At 54.3% G+C, this 17,639-nt stretch overlaps 1 protein-coding gene across 2 annotated transcripts in view; it reads right to left on the minus strand.

Moving 5' to 3' along the window:
- Positions 1-8,376: 8,376 nt before the first annotated feature.
- The window catches only part of ADPRHL1 (ADP-ribosylhydrolase like 1), a 42,625-nt gene continuing 33,362 nt past the window's right edge, over positions 8,377-17,639 (minus strand). Inside the window, exon 8 of one of the 2 annotated variants that reach the window (XM_059685178.1) lies at positions 8,377-16,385. In XM_059685178.1, the coding sequence (XP_059541161.1) occupies positions 12,569-16,385 (3,817 nt within the window). In that variant the 3' untranslated portion in view covers positions 8,377-12,568. The remainder of the gene's footprint in view (positions 16,386-17,639) is intronic. The other variant, XM_059685180.1, reaches the window with a different exon arrangement.

Consider the following 17,639-nt stretch of genomic DNA (forward strand, 5'->3'; position numbering starts at 1 on the left):
TTTTCCCCTTTGAGCTTTTTCTTAGAAAAATGAAATAAAATCATCTGCATAATCTTGGGAACAAAGGTGTCATAAAAAGTTCAACCAGACAAGGTGAGAAGCTTGCTTTTCCTGTTTTTAAAGCTTTCTACAAAACATCCTAACCATTTTCTCAGATTCCTTGGAGGGTTTCACATAAGTTGAAACTGTGGTGAACAGCCTGGGAAACAAATGGGTATAAAGTTAATTTTTACACTTCCTGTTCCTTCAAGTAAACAGTCAAGCAAATTGCTCACAACAACCCAAAGAAACCGAATCAATAAAAAAGTAAATGTGCTTATTTTCCCAGGATTTGCTTGGAGGCAATGCTTGGAAAAGAAGAATAAATTGAACAAACAGTCTAGAGTGGCAGAAGTTCGGGAGGGTGTTTATTTTTAGAGACTTGTTGACATTTCTCAACAACCACCTCCAGGCTGGGCAGCAACCCCGCATCTTAACACGTGGGGGCACCCAGCTGTTCCCAAACACAGCGAGCCAGGAAAGGGACCTGCTGGTGGCCTCCGCTCCTCTCCTCCTGTCAGGGGCTATCCCTTCCTGCCCATCAGTGCCAGGTCCATGTAGAGACCGCTCCCCCATTTTAAAATTGAGGTAAAATACACTTAACATAACACCGACCACTGCGACCATGTTTAAGTGTACAGTTTAGTGCCATTAAGCGTATTCGCGTTGCTGTGACATCGTGCATTTCCAAAGCTCCCTCATCTTCCCAAACGGAAACTCTGCACCCACTGAACAACTCCCCATCGCCCCCTCCTGCAGCCCATGACACCCACCACTCTACTTTCTGTCTGCAAATTTCACTACTCCAGAGACCTCAGATGAGTGGGACACAGTATTTATCCTTTTGTGTGTCTGGCTTATTTATCTTAACAATAGGTCCTCAGCGTCCATCCACACTGTGGTGCAGGAGGTTTCAAATAGTTTTGTAGCCCACAGGACCTTTCTACTGCTGGGAGGTGCTCCAGACATAATTTTGGTTCATTCTACTTTCCTCTGAGCCTACTGGACACGTTTCTGGCTGGGTGGGTCAGGGTGCAGTGAGAAGAAATCGCTTTGTGGAGAAGGAAATAGTGAGGGTCCTACATCTCTGAGAGGTCAGTCTTCAATCTTGGAGAAAGTCGGGAAGGAACGGGCTCCACCAGAGCATGCCAAAACGGGCCAGTTTAACCTCCATTTGCCAAAGCCATTGAAAAGGAAAGCATATCCAGAAAGAGAATTGCAGGCCCGGTCGGTGTGGCTCAGTGGCTGAGCATCAACCTATGAACCAGGAAATCGAGGTTCGATTCCCGGTCAGGGCACATGCCCGATTGCAGGCTTGATCCCCAGAGTGGGGCGTGCAGGAGGCAGTCAATCAATGATTCTCTCTCATCATCGATGTTTCTCTCTCTCTCTCCCTTCCTCTCTAAAATCAATAAAAATTATATTAAAAAAATAAATAAAAATAGAATATCAGCACAAAACCTATTGAATTTTCCCAGGAAGAGGCCTGAGACTTACAGTGGATTAGCCTTCAAAAAGGCATGTTTTTCTCAGAAAAGGTGTGGAGAAGAAATATTAATTGGCTCATGGGTCAGAGAGAGCTGACAGGATTCAGGGAAAGTTAAAGCCCACGGTGCTAAGGTTTCCTGGAGAGTGAATGGAAGAACCTGAGAGCTGCCGTCACAGGAGGTAACACGAGGGGTAGGATTTGTGTTTGTCCTCAGCAGAGAGCATTGATGGCAAACTCCTGCATTCACTCACCCAGTGGAGCAGCGATTTACTCCTGCTGGAAGGGCACCACTGCTGGCCTGTGTGTCCCTGACCTCGGCGATGCCTCCTGCCATGTGACCATGTTTATCTGTGAGGCTCAGGGATGCTGACTGAGTCATCTGGCGCCTATGACCGTCTCACAGACAAGAGGACAGGACAGAGGAGGTGAGGTTACGTCCTTGCTCCCACAGCAAATCCCCTATTACTGACACCTGCCAGGTCAGGAGTTATGGGGCAGAGGCAGGAGGGTACCCACAGAGGGCCCCATGGGTCAGCTCAGGTGTGTCAGGCCAGTGCCAGGAGCTTCCGTCCTCCACAGAGAGGAAGTGCTGAGCCTGGACGGGCACCTCCAGCATGACAACTCCTGGTCAGGGCGAGGGAGGCCCCCCTCCTCTGTAATAATGATAACAGCCACGCTGTGCCAGGCAGTGCCCAGCGTGGAATGCACTGAGCCTAGTGCTCACACAGTCCCATGGGGTAGATGCTACAATTCTTATCTCAGAGTAGAGGGAGCTGAGGATCTCCCCCCACCCTCGGATACACCCCCACACACGTACACACTTATGCACACACAGGAACTTTCCCGAGGCCAAGTAGCCGGTCTGTGGCAAGACAGGGCTCAAAGCCAGCAGCTGGGTACAGGGCTCCATCCTGGTCCCACAGCCACTGCAGCTCCCTGGAACCCCAAGGGAAGGAGAGAGGCCCTGAGGCTGGCCGCTCGTGCAGGCAGGGTCCAGGTCCAGGAAGGGCTGGAGGAACCCGTGTGCTGGTGCCGAGCCACGCGAAAGGGCCGTCTCAGGTGAAAGGCCCCCCCCCCTGAAAACAGGGATCACCAAAGCGGTGTAGGGCTCGTGTGCTCTGACCCCCACGCACTCACTCCTTTCCAGCCTGGGTCTAGCAAACCCCATGGGTCACAGATCTCAGGACTGGACTCACAGGAGCCCACCGTGCCCTCTGGTGGCCATGGTGCCCGCTGTGGCTCGGGCATTTCCAGAACTAAGGTTTCTGAGGAGGTCCTGGCTGAAGGGCCTGTGGGCGATGGCCGCCATGAGTCCTGTCTCTGAACTGCCCCCATGCCTCCCCGGGAAGAGTGGGCACGGAGCGTGGGTGTGGGCACAGGACACCCCATCTCAGTCGTGTGGGCCAGGACAGGGCTGGAAAGTCCAGCTGGACCCGCCCTCTGTCTAAAGTGCCTTCACTCCATCACAGACCCCACGTGACAAGCCCTGGACCCAGTGATCACATGACCATCCGGAACCTGACAAGCAGGACCGGTTACCGCCCCAACAAAGAAGCCGGGAAGCCAAGATCTGGGAGTTCGCTGACTTGGGCAAAGTCACGCAGCCGTAACAGAGGCGCTGGGTCTATGCAGAGCCGACCTGGGTCCCGGGACACTTAATTTCTGGTCATAAAATCTCTCCATACATTTAAATTAACTTGAAAAACAGTGGCAAATACAAAGACAAGAGAAAGAAGGTACCTGTAGATTCACCACCCCTGATAACCAATGCCTGCTTTTCTGTTTATTTATTTTTTGTGTTCTTCCCCTTTTGATAGGCAGTTAGACACACACAAACAGAGCAAGGACGATGAGCCAGGTGCAGAGGTCACCGGTCGGAAAGCCCCAGGTCCCTAGCAAAGGACAATTGTAGGGTGGGACCTCACCCCCAGGGTGACCTTTCCTCCCCTAGCATCATATCGCTGGTCCTAAGGTTTGGACCCCCTGACCTCTCCACCCTAGAGATAATATCTAGGCCTTAGTTGTATTTCAGCTCCAGGCCCAGAAAAGCAATAAAACCAGACAAGCCACAGCCAAGGCTGACCTCAGGACCAACTGCATTGAAGAAGGACCCTGGTGCCGGCCAATCAATCGATGGAGACCACAACCCTGAAGAGACACACCTGAAAAACTGCTGAATGTTCTATGAAGATCTTCCCCTGGGACCTTCCCTCAAATCTCCACCCCGAAAACCCTTAGGACGGAGGACCCAGTGAGTCTCCCTCCCGGGAGCACAGGGCCTTCCCTCCCCTTCCCCTCCCCCTTCCCCCCCACTAGGCACGTTACCCTGAGCTCCCCCCTCCCAAGTTCCTAGGGCCGTTCCTTTGCCTTCATAACCTGCTTCCTAAGCCCATTACTTCTAGGCATTACTTCTACCTCTGTGATTTACCCAATCAATGCTCTCTTACAGTCTGGGTCTTAGCTCTGAATTCTTTCCCAGCCAGAACCCAAGCGCCAAGGTTGCTGAACTCAGGGTTGGTGTGCCCCCACGGGTCAGACACCTGGTGCCATTCTTGCCGCCTACAACGCCTTTACATGTAGTTTACATGTGTAGATCTACTGTTTTTGTATTGAATTTAAAATATATGTACTATATATAATATATAGTCTATGTATATATAGTATATATTATATATATACTATATATTACATATATATAACAGCCCTAGCCGGTTTGGCTCAATGGATTGAGTGTTGGCCTGGGGACTGAAGGGTCCCGGGTTTGAGTCCGGTCAAGAGCACATGCCAAGGGCACATGCCCCGGTTGCAGGCTCAATCCCCAGTAGGGGGCGCGCAGGAGGCAGCCAATTAATGATTCTATCTCATCGTTGATGTTTCTCTCCCTCTCACTTCCTCTTTGAAATCAATGAAAATAAATTTTAAAAAAACATTAAATGGTAAACTATTATTCATTTCCTAAAATGATTTTTAAGCATGATTTTAGATGACTGCATGTATCTTACTAAGTAGATTATGCAATAATTCATTTAATCCTTCTCTATGGGGGACAGACGTTTATGCCACGTATGTCTCTGTCTTGAATAATATCATACTGAATGGATTGTTTTTTTACATTTCTATGAAAAAAAAAAAAAAAAAAGAATGTGTCCTTAATGAGATCCCTAAAAAGGTAGTTACTGGGCTAAGAACCCACACTCTCTAAAGCAGTGGTTCTCAACCTTCTGGCCCTTTAAATACAGTTCCTCATGTTGTGACCCAACCATAAAATTATTTTCGTTGCTACTTCATAACTGTAATGTTGCTACTGTTATGAATCGTCATGTAAATATCTGATATGCAGGATGGTCTTAGGCGACCCCTGTGAAAGGGTCGTTCCACCGCCAAAGGGGTCGCAACCCACAGGTTGAGAACTGCTGCTCTAAAGGCTCTGGATACTGATTACCATATCGCTTTACAAAGGGTGGCACCAATTTGGGACCCATTAGAAATGCCTGTCTCAGCGCATTCTCCGAAGTAATGAGTGTTAATGTTTCCTTAAAAAAAAAAAAATTGGGGCAGGGCGGTGGAAGATGGGGGAGCAGGTTTGCCAGTTTGCCAGCCCAGTGTCGTATTCCATCCTTGCGTGCTCAGGCCCACCAGCCTATCCTGATGTAGGCCCTGTCTGCACGTGTGTTCTGTTGGATGTTGCTGTGGCCCTGCGCCTGGGCCTTGGCTACGGGAGCCGAATCCGCTCCAGCAAGTGTCAGCAGAAAGGGACGTAGCCAGTGGTGTTAAGTAGCCAAAGGTTCGTTGGTGGGAGTGTAAGAAGGCCTGCGGCCCACTGGGGGGGTTGACCTGTGCGAAGGAGCCAGGATTTGCCTGTGGGGCACTGGGGAATGTAGAAAGATAATAAGGTAGTTCTCTCTGTACATCAGGACAACACTAACCGGTGGCCCTGTAGAATTGTGATTGAAGGGGAGCAGAGTTTGCTACCCCAAAGTATGCCTCTTTGGGATATTGATTATTTTAGGCTGGTTAATTTTAAGTAAGAGCAGACGTGGGAGAAGCTGCGAAAACCAAGTAGAAGGGACCCTTAGTAAAGGACAGTTACCTTTGTCAGGGAAATCTCCATCTGTAAGGGTGGCTCCCTCACTGTACCAGGCCTGCCTTCACCATCAAAGGAGAAGGCTTGGCCTTTTACATCTGCATCACCGGCTTACCTTGGAAACTGTATTTTTCCTGGTCACACTGTAACAGAATCTGCACCCTCAACATCTTTTGTCTTTAGCTGAAGGTGGTATTTAAGGTGATTGCTAACGCCAACTTTCCTGGGTGTCTCCCATAGAAACAGGAGGCATGCATGTTATTAAACTTTAATGTGTTTCCCTGCTAATCTGTCTCATGTTAATGTGATTATTGGTCCAGCCAGAAGAACCTTGAAAGGTAGAGAATAATTTCTCCTCCCCAACATAATTAATGAGAAATAGGCCTTTGGTCTTTGTCCGCAGTTCCTGGCTCAGAGCTCCTAAAACCTTGGGAATTTCCTGAGTGTTGGGGTGAGGAGGGCATCTTTTGTTATTCATAATAAGCCCTTTCAACCCTACCTGAGTTTGTGCTAACCAGGTTACCCTGGGAGGAGGGAGGCTGGTTGCCTGGGAGACCAACGATGTGACTAGAGCAGTGGTTCTCAACCTGTGGGTCGCGACCCCTTTGGGGGTCGAACGACCCTTTCACAGGGGTCGCCTAAGACCATCGGAAAACACATATATTGTTTTTGTGATTAATCACTATGCTTTAATTATGTTCAATTTGTAACAATGAAATTGGGGGTCACCACAACATGAGGAAATGTTTTAAAGGGTCGCGGCATTAGGAAGGTTGAGAACCAGTGGACTAGAGGATTGGAACTTTTAGCCCCACACTAGATCTGGGGAAAGGTAGAGGGGACAGGGCACTGGAGATTGAGTTCATCACCAATGGCCAACGATTTAATCAATCATGCCTACCTAATGGGCCCTCCACAAAAACCTTAAGCGACTGGGTTTGGGGAACTTCTGGAGTGAATAGTCCTGTGCGGAGGGTGGGACACCCCAACTCCATGGAGACAGAAGCTCCTGCGCCACAGGCCCCATCTTCTACCCCCACCTGCCCCACCGGGCTCTATGGACCCTTCATCTGCATGTTCATTTGTAACTTTATAATAAATACCCTTTATAATAAACTGTAATAGTAATTCTCTGAGTTCTGGGAGCTGCTATAGCAAATGATCGAACCTGAGGAGGGGGTCATGGGAACCCCTGATTTGTAGCCAGGTTGGACAGACGTGTGGAAACCTGGGGGCCAATGCTGCAATTGGGGCTGAGCACTTAACCCGTGGGGTGTGCACCAACCCCAGGTAGATGGTGTCAGAATTGAATTGAACAGTAGGACAGCCAGCTGGTGTCTCAGAGAATGGGAGGATTATTTGATGTGGAAAAACCAACAGAAATGTCTCGAGTATCGAAACAGTCTTCCTGTAGGTCCCTTTGTTCTTTCAGGGAAGATTCCCAACACTTGCACGGTTTAGAGTTAGATTCACAAATTGACTGTCCAGTACCTTCCTGATATTGGAGTGAATTCTGCCCACCACCCAGGGGCTACGGACCCCAGCCAAGTCAGTCCTCTGTCCTCAGAGAAACGAGTTAGCTGTGGGCCTTTTGCAGGTCCTTATCCGAAATCCTCCCCCGCAGGAGGAGAGGGGGCTGGGTGATCTCACCTCAGGGAGCTCCTGATGCTAAGGAACATTTTAGGACCTTGGTCTTCCCAAACCCTCTTCCGGGAGCAGCGCTCAGTGCCCCCTGGGCCAAGCCGCCCTGGGGAGGACAGGGCACAGGTGTTATGCCCAGATTTCAGGATCCCCAAAAGACCACCAGGGAGCCAGCCGAGTCCGATGCAAAAGCAAAGGGTCTTTATTCGAGCTAGCTCGAGTTCCCCGTCCACCACACTCACCGACGCAGCGGCAGGAGGCAGAGAGAGAGGGAGCTCTGTGTGGAGAGGGGTTTTATAGGGGGGTTGGAGTAAGGGGAGGAGAGAGGACTGTGGGCCCTGCCGATTGGCCGGGCGCAAGTGGGTGTCTTGTTACACAGGATGTGGTCGTATCTATGGCGCGCACTTCCCTTGATTGTCATTGGTTAGTTTAAAGAAATCCTAGGTGTGGCTAGCAGAGGCTTGGGCTTCCGGGAAGAAGCTCCTTGCTAAGCACATGGCTAATGGCTGCTGCCCAAAAATGGAGGATCTGGGGTAAGATGGAGGGCGTAGCCCTCGCCCTTTCACAGGCTCACCCTGAGGAGGGGGTGATGGGAACCCCCTGACCAGGTTGGACGGCCTTCGTGCTCCCCACTGTGAGCGAAGGAGCTCTCCTCTCCCACGATGCTAAGGACTCGCAGGCCCCGCTCAGGGCACAGCAGTTTTCTGAAGGTCCTGGAGGGAAGTGGAGTTGGAATTAGTGTACCCTGACCCCTGGCCTCCCAGGCTCCTCCTCTGTGCAGTCTGTCCCGGGCACCTCCCTGGGGCGGCTTGGCTGGCACCTGAGCTCCGCCTCCACGGGGCCTGGCCTGGGGAGCAGGCTTATTTCTTCTCTCCTGGCCCTAGGCGGTGTCCTGGAAGCCCTGCTTGTTTTCACTAAGCATGCCCGAGGGATTCTCCTCCCAAGCCTGGGGCCTCCCGGATTGGAGGATGGAGGAGCCGCTGCTCGCCTTTGCTGACCGAATCTCCCCACACTGGTCAGCACTCCAGCGCTTGCCCCTGGCCCCACAGCTGCTTTCTGACATGAAACCCCTACCTCCGCAGGCAGTCCCTCAAAGAGGCAAGGAAGAGATCTGGAATGGGTGATTTTTTTAAAATTTTATCTTATTGATATTATTTCCAGCTGGATAAAGTTAGTAAAAATTCAAAAGAGAATACAACAAAATATATTTTGTATTTTTTTTTCTAATGAATCCATTTTAGAGTTTTATACAAAGGAGAATAAAACAAAGAACATTGAGCTGCGGGTTAATACATAAGCCAATAATTAAAAGATTGTAACTCAAACGGCAAAGATGCCCTTGTTAAAAAATAAAAAAATAAGGAAGTGGTGCTGAATTCATAAAATTCTAAACAGTGACTTTCCTGACAGAGCGTCTAAAATACATGTGTTTCTTCATCATAGGAGTTTCCTCTGGGAGCCGCCCCTCCCCTGCAGGTACATACCATAGGTGTGGCTCACAGATGAGTCTGTAAACAGTACAAGGAGCTGTAAAAATCTGAAGTGAGGTGTAACTTGATAAGCTACTCAGATGTGCAAAATCAAGTGGGTCAGCTAAAAAGTTCACAAATGTTTACTGTGGGTTTCATTTAAGATGCCCACCACCCTCCTGCAAGAATCATTTCAACCCAGGAGGCCTCCTGGGTCTTTCTTTGGCAGAAACGGCTGCCACGTCTGCACTGCAAACTCTTGCTTCAAGTGTATTGTGAATGCACACTGACCACTAGTAAGTCCTGATGAAAAGTCACTCGATTCTTTCCCACGGAGCGGCTCCAGCAGCGGCGTGGAGGGCAGCCTGACCTGAACCGTGTTTGGTGAAACCAGAGCCAGGGCCCTCCTGCTGGCCGGGTCGGAGACGCGCCCTGCGCCTGCCAGGTGTCCACAGGAACTCCGTGTACGACTTCTCAGAAGCCGCAGCGCGGAGGAGATTCTGATCATTTTTCCCCACCACTTAAAACGATACCGCTCAGTTCGTTCTCCAACGGGCTTTCTGGCCTATTTAAAAATAGTGTCGAAACTCCACTGCTTCTTATTTTAAAAAGGGAACACCCAGTAAATAGAATATTTTTATCTCCTCTGTCGGTCATCAAGTTCTTTGCCAAACATTGCTTTAAATCCTTTGTGAAACAGAGGACAAATAAAGAAAACGAACAAGATGGCGCCCCCCCCCCCCCCCAGGTGCATTAGCAGGAAGTCACCTTCCCAGCTCTAGCAAAGACGCCCCTGGGTGTGAGCAGGTGTGGGCGATGGGGCTGACAAAAGCCCCCGCCGCTGTGGGCCTCTGCTGGGACCTGAGTATGTATTTGTCTCCTGAGCCTCCTGGATTTGCAGCTCTGAGAAGCTGAACCCCAGTCTCCCTGCAGCCTTCCCCTGGGGCAGGGACACCTTGGATCTCCGTAGCCTGTGCTCTTTGAGACAATGGGCACCCCGACTGCCCGGTGGAGGTGGAATGACACCAGAGCCAGAGGCTTCGGTCCTGTGCATGGCCAGCCCTCAGCTCCAAGTGGAAGCGAAAGGCAGTGAGAGAGGTGTCTCCCCAAGGCCTCCCCTCCCCCCAGAGGTGGGGATCCTCATCCAGATGCCCAGACACTAGACACGGGGCAGCGCCACCCATGTAGGTGACTGTCACCCACACCGCCTCCTGCTGCTACAGCAAGCAAACCAGGCACACACCCTCCTGGGTGAACCCGGGGCACGGCCCCTGCTTTACAGAGGAGCAACCCACGGAGCGGAGCCCTCTGAGGGGTGACCGAGGGAGACCAGCGCCTTAATCCGCCTTCAGCTCCCGTGGGGCTCTCAGGCCCACCTGACGCTGCAGTGAGAGTCTCTAATCGGCCTGATTTTAAGTTAATTGCCTGATTGGCGGGACGAGGGTGCCAGGAAATGACCCCCGCCCCTGGACAAAGCCCAGCTGGGTGTGCAGACCTCACGCTTCCTGCCTAGCCTCACCGAGCCCAGTGCCGCTTTGGCCACCATGCGTGTCCGTCACATCTGGCTGACCTCTGCTGAGAGGAGACACCACAGCGACCTGGACCTCACCATGGACGGGGTGAAAACGGACAAACCCAGCTCTTCCTAAGCACCCAACCAAAGCTTAAATAAAAAAAGCCCTTCTTGCCCTGGCCCGTGGGCTCAGTGGTTAGAGCATCGGCCTGCCCACCGAAGGGTCTCAGGTTCAATTCCGGGTCAAGGGCACATACTGGGTTGCAGGTTTAATCCCCAGCCCCAGTCTGGGTGCGCAGGGGAGGCAACCAATCAACGTCTCCTCTCTCTCTCTTTCTCCCCCTCCCTCCCTCCCTTTATCCTTCCCTCCCTTCCAATCTCTCTAAAAATCAATGGGAAAAATATCCTCAGGTGAAGATTGACAACAACAACAACAAAAATAAAATAAAATAAGAAACCCTCCTGTAAATGAACATTCAAGTCGGAGAATAAAGAGGTTGCAGCACACATGAAGGAGGCTTCTCGGGGAAGAAAAGTCTAGAACATTGCTCAGAGGCAAAGGCAGCAAACATCAAGAAGTCTTCAAAACACAGAAATCCGGCAGCAAACATCAAGAAGTCTTCAAAACACAGAAATCCATCTTCTGCAAGAGAATAGCACCGACAAGCATGTGCTGGGCAGTGAGGGCTCACAGTGTCCGCTTCTGCTGAAAACCCGGGGCACACATGTGTCCACAGAACCTGAGACGCACACGCATTAGGGTTCAAAGACCACTCCGCGGCCCCTGAAAGTGCGTGCCCTGTGACATTAAATCTTAAAACTGGACACACGATGTGGCTCCTCGTGCGTCTGTGTTATGGAAAAAATAGCCGAGGGAAAAGTCTGGAGAAAAAGCAGTCCAGGGTAGTAACAAAAATCATCTTAAGGTAATGTGGTTATGGGTGATTTTTATTTCCTCCCTTATACTGTTATACAATGTTCAAATATTGTGGACTGAAAAGGCATTGTTGCCCTAACCGGTTTGGCTCAATGGATAGAGCGTTGGCCTGCAGACTCAAGGGTCCCAGGTTCGATTCCGGTCAAGGGCATGTACCTTGGTTGTGGGCACATCCCCAGTAGGGGGTGTGCAGGAGGCAGCTGATCGATGTTTCTAATTCTCTATCCCTCTCCCTTCTTCTCTGTAAGAAATCAATAAAATATATATTTTTTAAAAAAGAAAGAAAAGGCATTGTCTTAGTGAGTAAAGATAAATTAGAATAATAGAACGTCGCGGGCAGGGGTAGGAAACGCCCCTGTGCTTTTCAGGAGAGCAGTGTGGGGCGAGAGAGCATTGCGGCCCCGTCACTGGCCGCAGTGCCATCCAGCGTCCCAGCAGGACGCGGAGACCCCGGAGGCTGCTGTGGTGACTGAGGAAGACGGTGTGACATTGCGCTTTCCTCACCACAGCAGTTTCTAAACGAAAGCTTCCTTGGACTCGTGCACCTGCAAACACGGTGCTGAGAACGACCTTCCGATCGCGCTGCAGCCTCGCCTTCCTCTGTCACTCGAGTATTTCCCGTGATCTGTTCCGCTCCGGCCCAGCTGGGCCCAGGTGCAGGAACAGGGTGTGCCAGAGCCCGGATCCCAATGTCCTCACTCCACCTTCCTGACCGTCATCAAGAAGGTAAAGATAGATTCTCTTCCCCCGGGAGAAGCTGCGACAAACCAGAGCTCTTAGCCCTCATTCCAGAATGTGTCAGGACTGGTGTCTGCGTTGGAGTCACGGGCCCTCAGTCGAGGCACTCAGCGCACGACTCCCCTGCCCAGGTCACACGCACTGGTGGCGTCTGAGTGAGGCAGGGGCCGAGGTCTGAGACCCACCACATCCATGCCTGCCGATAACCCGCAAGGAGACGGTGCCCTCAAAGGCCGAGCTGGCGGAGCCCCCTAAGAGCAGCCAGGACAGACACATGCCAAGTTCAGCACCAAACCTTTAAGTGCCCAAAGCAGCACGGCTCTGTGAAAAGGTAGACGTGTGTGCTTGGACGAACGCCAAGTAGAGATGCCTCAAGTGAAATAAGGAACAGATCCACGGTGGGCAAAGGCCTGGTGTGCCTGGCACCTGCCTCGTCCTCGCTGTGCACAGCTCCCGGGAAGCCACGTGCACTGAGAACACGGGGCAGGCTCCACAACACGTTCAGGCAACACGTCCGTAGCCGTGGGGTCAGTTACTGTGAGAGTGAAAGGAAACCACTGGTCCAGGGGGCCTTTGGAGGCAGGAAAACAGCCTGCAACCTGAGTGAGGAGCAGAAACGGAGGCATCAGACGTGCCAGTGGTCCCGACGCCGGGGGCTTCACTTTGGAAGTTCGAACGTGTCATTGGCCCTGATAACTTTGGCTCGAAAGGACAAATCAAAGGACCTCTGGTCGCAGAAGCTTTGGGCTTTGTACTTTGCGAAGTGTGCTGACTTTCTCTGATGTTCTCGGTCCAATGTGCTTCTTCCTGCCCTGGAGATGTCTGGGGGCCCCTCCTGGGCTGGGGCACCGGGCGTCTGGCAGCCCCCAGGCTTGGGCGTGGGCACTGCAGAGCCTTGCGCTGGCTCGGGATGGACGGACGTCTGGCTCTTGGCCACCTGCAGACAGTGTTCGCCCACCTTCTGTGGCACTCCAGGTGGCCCCTGGCCACCCGTGGGGGCTGGTCTCTGGGACTGCCCACTGGCACCTGGTGTAGACGTAGGTGCCACAGCCAAGGAATTGCCTGTGGGCCGCACCAAGTGGTGGGGTGCCATCCTGCCGGCCTGGGCCTGTGCTGGGCGCCCCTGCCGCTCTTCAGTGTGGAGGCCGTGCTGCGCCGAGGGGTCCTCTACAGACTGCACCCACTGCCCCGGGGGGCGTTCTGGTCCCTTCTCAGCGTGTCGGCAAGGAGTCTCCACATCAGCGGTCGCCCTGTCACTCCCCACCACGTCATCCTGGGGCTGTGTCTGTGCCTCTTCGGAGCCACATGAGGGGGTCTTCTGGCTTGAAGGAGGGACTCCCTTCTGACCAGGACTCTTCGGCCCCACAGGCCCTGAGACCCTCTCCTCTCCACCCCCGAGGCCTGCCTGTGACCCTGGCCTCTCTCTGACCTCCATGCCGAGCAGGACACCAGCTTGTGTGCGGGATGCAGGCAGCAGGTGTGCCTGGAGGCCGGGACACGTCTGGGGGGCCCCTTCTGCTCCTGTCGATGGCACTGAGGGCACCTGATGGGGAATGCCAACAGCGAGAGGAAGCTGCTTTTCCCACACGACATGCTTCTCCTCCCTGGCCCGCTGCTCCTCAGGAGACGCTGGGGGCTTGTCCAAGCCGCGGCGCGGAGGCCCCTGTACGCTGCCTCCCTGCGGGGTGGGGTGAAGTGAGGGTGCAACCGGGGACTTCGTGCCATTCCCCTGAGGACCTGCTTGGGCAGCCGCGGTATTTCGGCTTCCTGCTGCCGCATTCGCTTTGTTGGCTGCCGGCTCATTGGAAACCCCCAAGCCGGGGTCGGCAGGCGTGAGTGGGGGGCCCGCGGCCTCCTGTGGGAGCGCGGTCAGTGACTCCGAGGTCGCCGGCAGGCGCTGCCCCGGGGCTCCGCAGCCGTGGCCCTCTGCCGCTCTGCTGCTGGGGGGCTTCGAGGGCCCTCCTGGTGCCAAGAAGAGGTGGCTGTTGGGTGCATGGCCGAGACCCTCTGCCACAAGGCTGTGACCTGTCGGTGAGGAGCCAGATTCTCTCTTGTGCAAAGGGCTCCCCTGTTCAGGAGAACTGATTTCGGGGTCGACGGTGTTCCCTGGTGCTGGTGCTGTGTGGCTCTTGGTGACCCCTGTGGCTGCCCCTCGTCTGGGGGCTTTGCTACTTGGTTGGGGGCCTTCATTTAAGGAGGTCGGTCTGGTCTCACCAACATCCTGGCTGGCACCCCCTTCAGCCATCAGCAGGGGCTGAGTGGACTCAGTTGATGGTGGCCCCCTGCGCTCTGCCCGCTCACGCAGGATGTCCTGACCCACTGTGGTCACACGCTCAGACCTCGCCCAGTCCTCGGCCGGTGCCGCCAGCAGTGTTGGGGCGCCCGTCGAGTCTCCGTCGTTGGGAGGTGGCGCTTGTTGACCACACAGTGCGGAGCGGCTGTCTCCCGTGGGGCGAGTTTCCGGAGCTGTGGAGTGACGTGCTGGGGCGCCCTCGCCACGGACGGGCATTCCCTCTGATTCTGGCAACGGATGCTGCTCAGACCCGAGCGCAGACACAGCCTGTCCTGAAACACGCCTCTGATCCTTGAGTTTGTTGGAACTCCCACAGCTGCGCTGGTCTTCCTTTCCGCGGCCGGGACTTGTCGGAGGTTTCAGCGTCGGAGCTGCCTCTGGGGTGTCACCGTCAATGCTGGCAGGACCCCTTAGGGGCGTGAGAGCCAGGTCTGCCCGGGAGTCCTGCTGAGAAGGGGTGCTGAGTCCCCTGGGCGTCCCTGCAGGCTGGCCCGCTCCCATCGGGGCCACCTTGGTGCTTTCACTCCCCGTCGTCGTGGGAAATGGCGCGGGTGCAAGTTCAACCTCGCTCTCTCCTCCCCACACAGGAGACGGTGGGTCTGCATGACCCGCTGCTTCCTGCAGCGCGGCAGGAGGGAGTGGCATCTCATGGACCACCGGGAGCCTGACGGTTATCTGCGGAGGCTCGCAGGCCAGCTGGGTGCGCCGGGCAGCCTGGGCGGCTGGCACGCTGAGTGGTGGGATCTGTTCCGGGACTGGCTGTTCCGGAAAATTCTCCTGGACGGCATAGAGGGGGTCTTGCTCTGAGTCTGAAATCACTCTTTCCGTTTCATCCTCCGAACTGCAAACCATGAGGTCCACCTGCGGGGCCTCCTCTGCTCCCTCACCTGGGGGCCCGGGGCGGGGGCCTGCCCTTGGCCCCTCCGCCCCCTGAATATCATCTGAGGTGATGCCTGCTGGGGGCCCCTCCATCCTGTCACCTCCCAACACCCTGGCGTGCCCTGGGCTGGCTGGTGTGAGCAAAGAGAACTTGGGTTCCAGGCCAGGAGGGGCTTCCGGGCTCTGGGAGGCAGGCGAGGGGGCCGGCTCAGGGAGGCACTCAGGCCCTGCACTCAGGGAGGCTGCTGTCAGGGTGGGAGCCACGGCCTGCGCTACCAAGGCCTGGGGGGGCCCCCCATCCAGCAGCCCCTTTCCTGGTGTTTGGGTCCCATCAGGCACCATCTCCCCCGCGTTGGGGGGCCTGCCTGTCTCCTTTGGGGGCATGCGCCTCAGGTCCGAGTGTCTGATCTTGGCGCAGTGGGACAGCCAGCTCTGGGGGCCGCCGACGATGGTGGCGATGCTGAAGGCTGGCATGGGCTCCGCCGAGCAGGCCAGAAAGCGGGCAGGGGGCATCCTGATGCAGGAGCTGGCCACGGCGGCCGCGCAGAGCACGTGGGCCTCGGGCCGGTGCAGCTTCTTCCGCTGCAGGTTCTTCTTCTTTCGCTCCCCCGTGTGGAGCGGCAGCACGCCGGCCTCCGAGCACAGACCCCCGCTCTGCTCGAACTTCTCCCGCAGCCTGGCGAGGACCGAGCCCTTCTTGCCCACGATCTTCGGCAGGAGGCCCCTGGCGGCTTTGGACCGCTGCGCAGGGGGCTTCTCACGCAGCCTCTTCTCCTCGGCCTCCTTCTCCTCTGCGGCCAGGAACTTCTTCAGAATGTTTTTCACGGTGTTTCTCCCGGCGGGCAGGCCCCCCCGGGGCTTATCACGGCCGAGGGGCTCCTGGCCCCCCGCGGAACTGCCGGCCCCCTCCCTGGTCTTCTCCAGGAGCTTGTTGACGGTGGTGGCCACCACGCTCCTGCCTGGGCCTTGCTTGTCCTTGAAGATCAGCCTTCCCACCTCCTGGGTCTTCTTGAGCCAGGTCTCCCGGCCAGTGCCCATGAACTTGGCCTGCAAAAGCTGGAAACGCGTGGGCCGCCGGTTGGCGTCTTGGGGCTCGGGCTTCCGGCTCCCCTGGCTGTCTCTGCTCTCCGTCCTCTTGGTGGGAGGCAGCCCCTGGGGCCCGTCCTCACGGTGGGTGATGTAGAGCAGCAGGCTTCTGAGGATGGCACGGACAGCGGGGTCGCGGGTCGCCTTGCTGACCTTCTTCTTCAGGGCTTGGGCATCAACCGGTGTCTTACTACTGCAAATCTTGACACTCCTGGGGCTGTAGGGAAACACACACACACAATCATCACAAATGTTATCATTTTTTCCGAGGTGACCCCATAGAACATTTCTTCTTTATTAAAATTTAATATATATATTTTTTATTGATTTCAGAGAGGAAGGGAGAGGAGAGGGAGAGAGAGACAGAAACATCCATGATGAGAGAGAATTATTGATTGGCTGCCTCCTGCATGTCCTCACACTGGGGCTTGAGTCCTGACTGGGAATCAAACCATGACCTTCTGGTTCATAGGTTGATACTCAACCACTGAGCCACACCAGCTGGACCATAATCCTATTTTAAATACCCAAGGATTCCAGGAGGAAGAACAGAAGAATGGGAGGCAAGAGACTTGTAGTTTAGTGCATCCCCGCCCATAACTCAGAGATGTCAGGGACGCCCATCACCTCCCTGGGTGGCTGTTCCCTTTTCTGTGAAAGAGCAATCATTTCTGACCTAATACCCTCCTAAGGGCTCTGGCTGGTTGACATTAAATAGTTCTGTGAAAGCCGTTTTTAAAACAACTTTGCATGTGAAAGGTATTTAATGTTTTTATAATGGACAATATCATACCTGGAATAAATGGGGCGTAAGCAAGCATAAAGAACTTATATTCTAGGTGTGGGTCTGTGCATATCTCTCACTTCAAGTATGAGAGATGAGGTTAACATCACAGCTATGTCCTGACTCAATCACAAACCGAGCCTCTGAGAACAATCAGCGAGACCCCAGCCCTGGGTATGAGAGGACTCAGCTTCGGAGTCCGGGTCACTGGGGCAGAACACCTGGGCTGTGGGTGGTGAACCCCAAAGCAGGCGGGAGAGGGCTTTGCTACAGAGTGGCAAGAGGGCTGGGGCACCGCTGGGACCTGCCTTCTGGAACCCCTTTGAAAATGCTCCCAGAGAAACCCTCAGGCAGAGGGAGGCCCGAGCCATCAGCACGCCGCTGTTCTATGCCTGTGGACCCTTCTCAGCAAGGCTGCCGGATTCCTTCATCTCAGCCAAGCCACTGCAGGTGGCGACCTCAGCTCTCTTGGGGGAGGGGTCTCTGATCTATGACAAGGCTTCTGAGCATCCGGGCTGAGCGGCTCTCTCTTGAGCGGCTGGTACCCAGGCTGCCAGCTGCCCTGTCAGAGCCAGAGTCCTTCCTGGTGGGGAGAACCACCCCCAGCCTTTTCGGACGGTATTTTGTCAAGTTGCACCCAGAATTGTAGCCTCGCCATGACCCGGCCCCGTGGGGTTAGGTCCTTCA

The sequence above is a fragment of the Myotis daubentonii genome, chromosome 2 (assembly GCF_963259705.1).
Source record: "Myotis daubentonii chromosome 2, mMyoDau2.1, whole genome shotgun sequence".
NCBI classification, from domain to species: Eukaryota; Metazoa; Chordata; class Mammalia; order Chiroptera; family Vespertilionidae; genus Myotis; species Myotis daubentonii.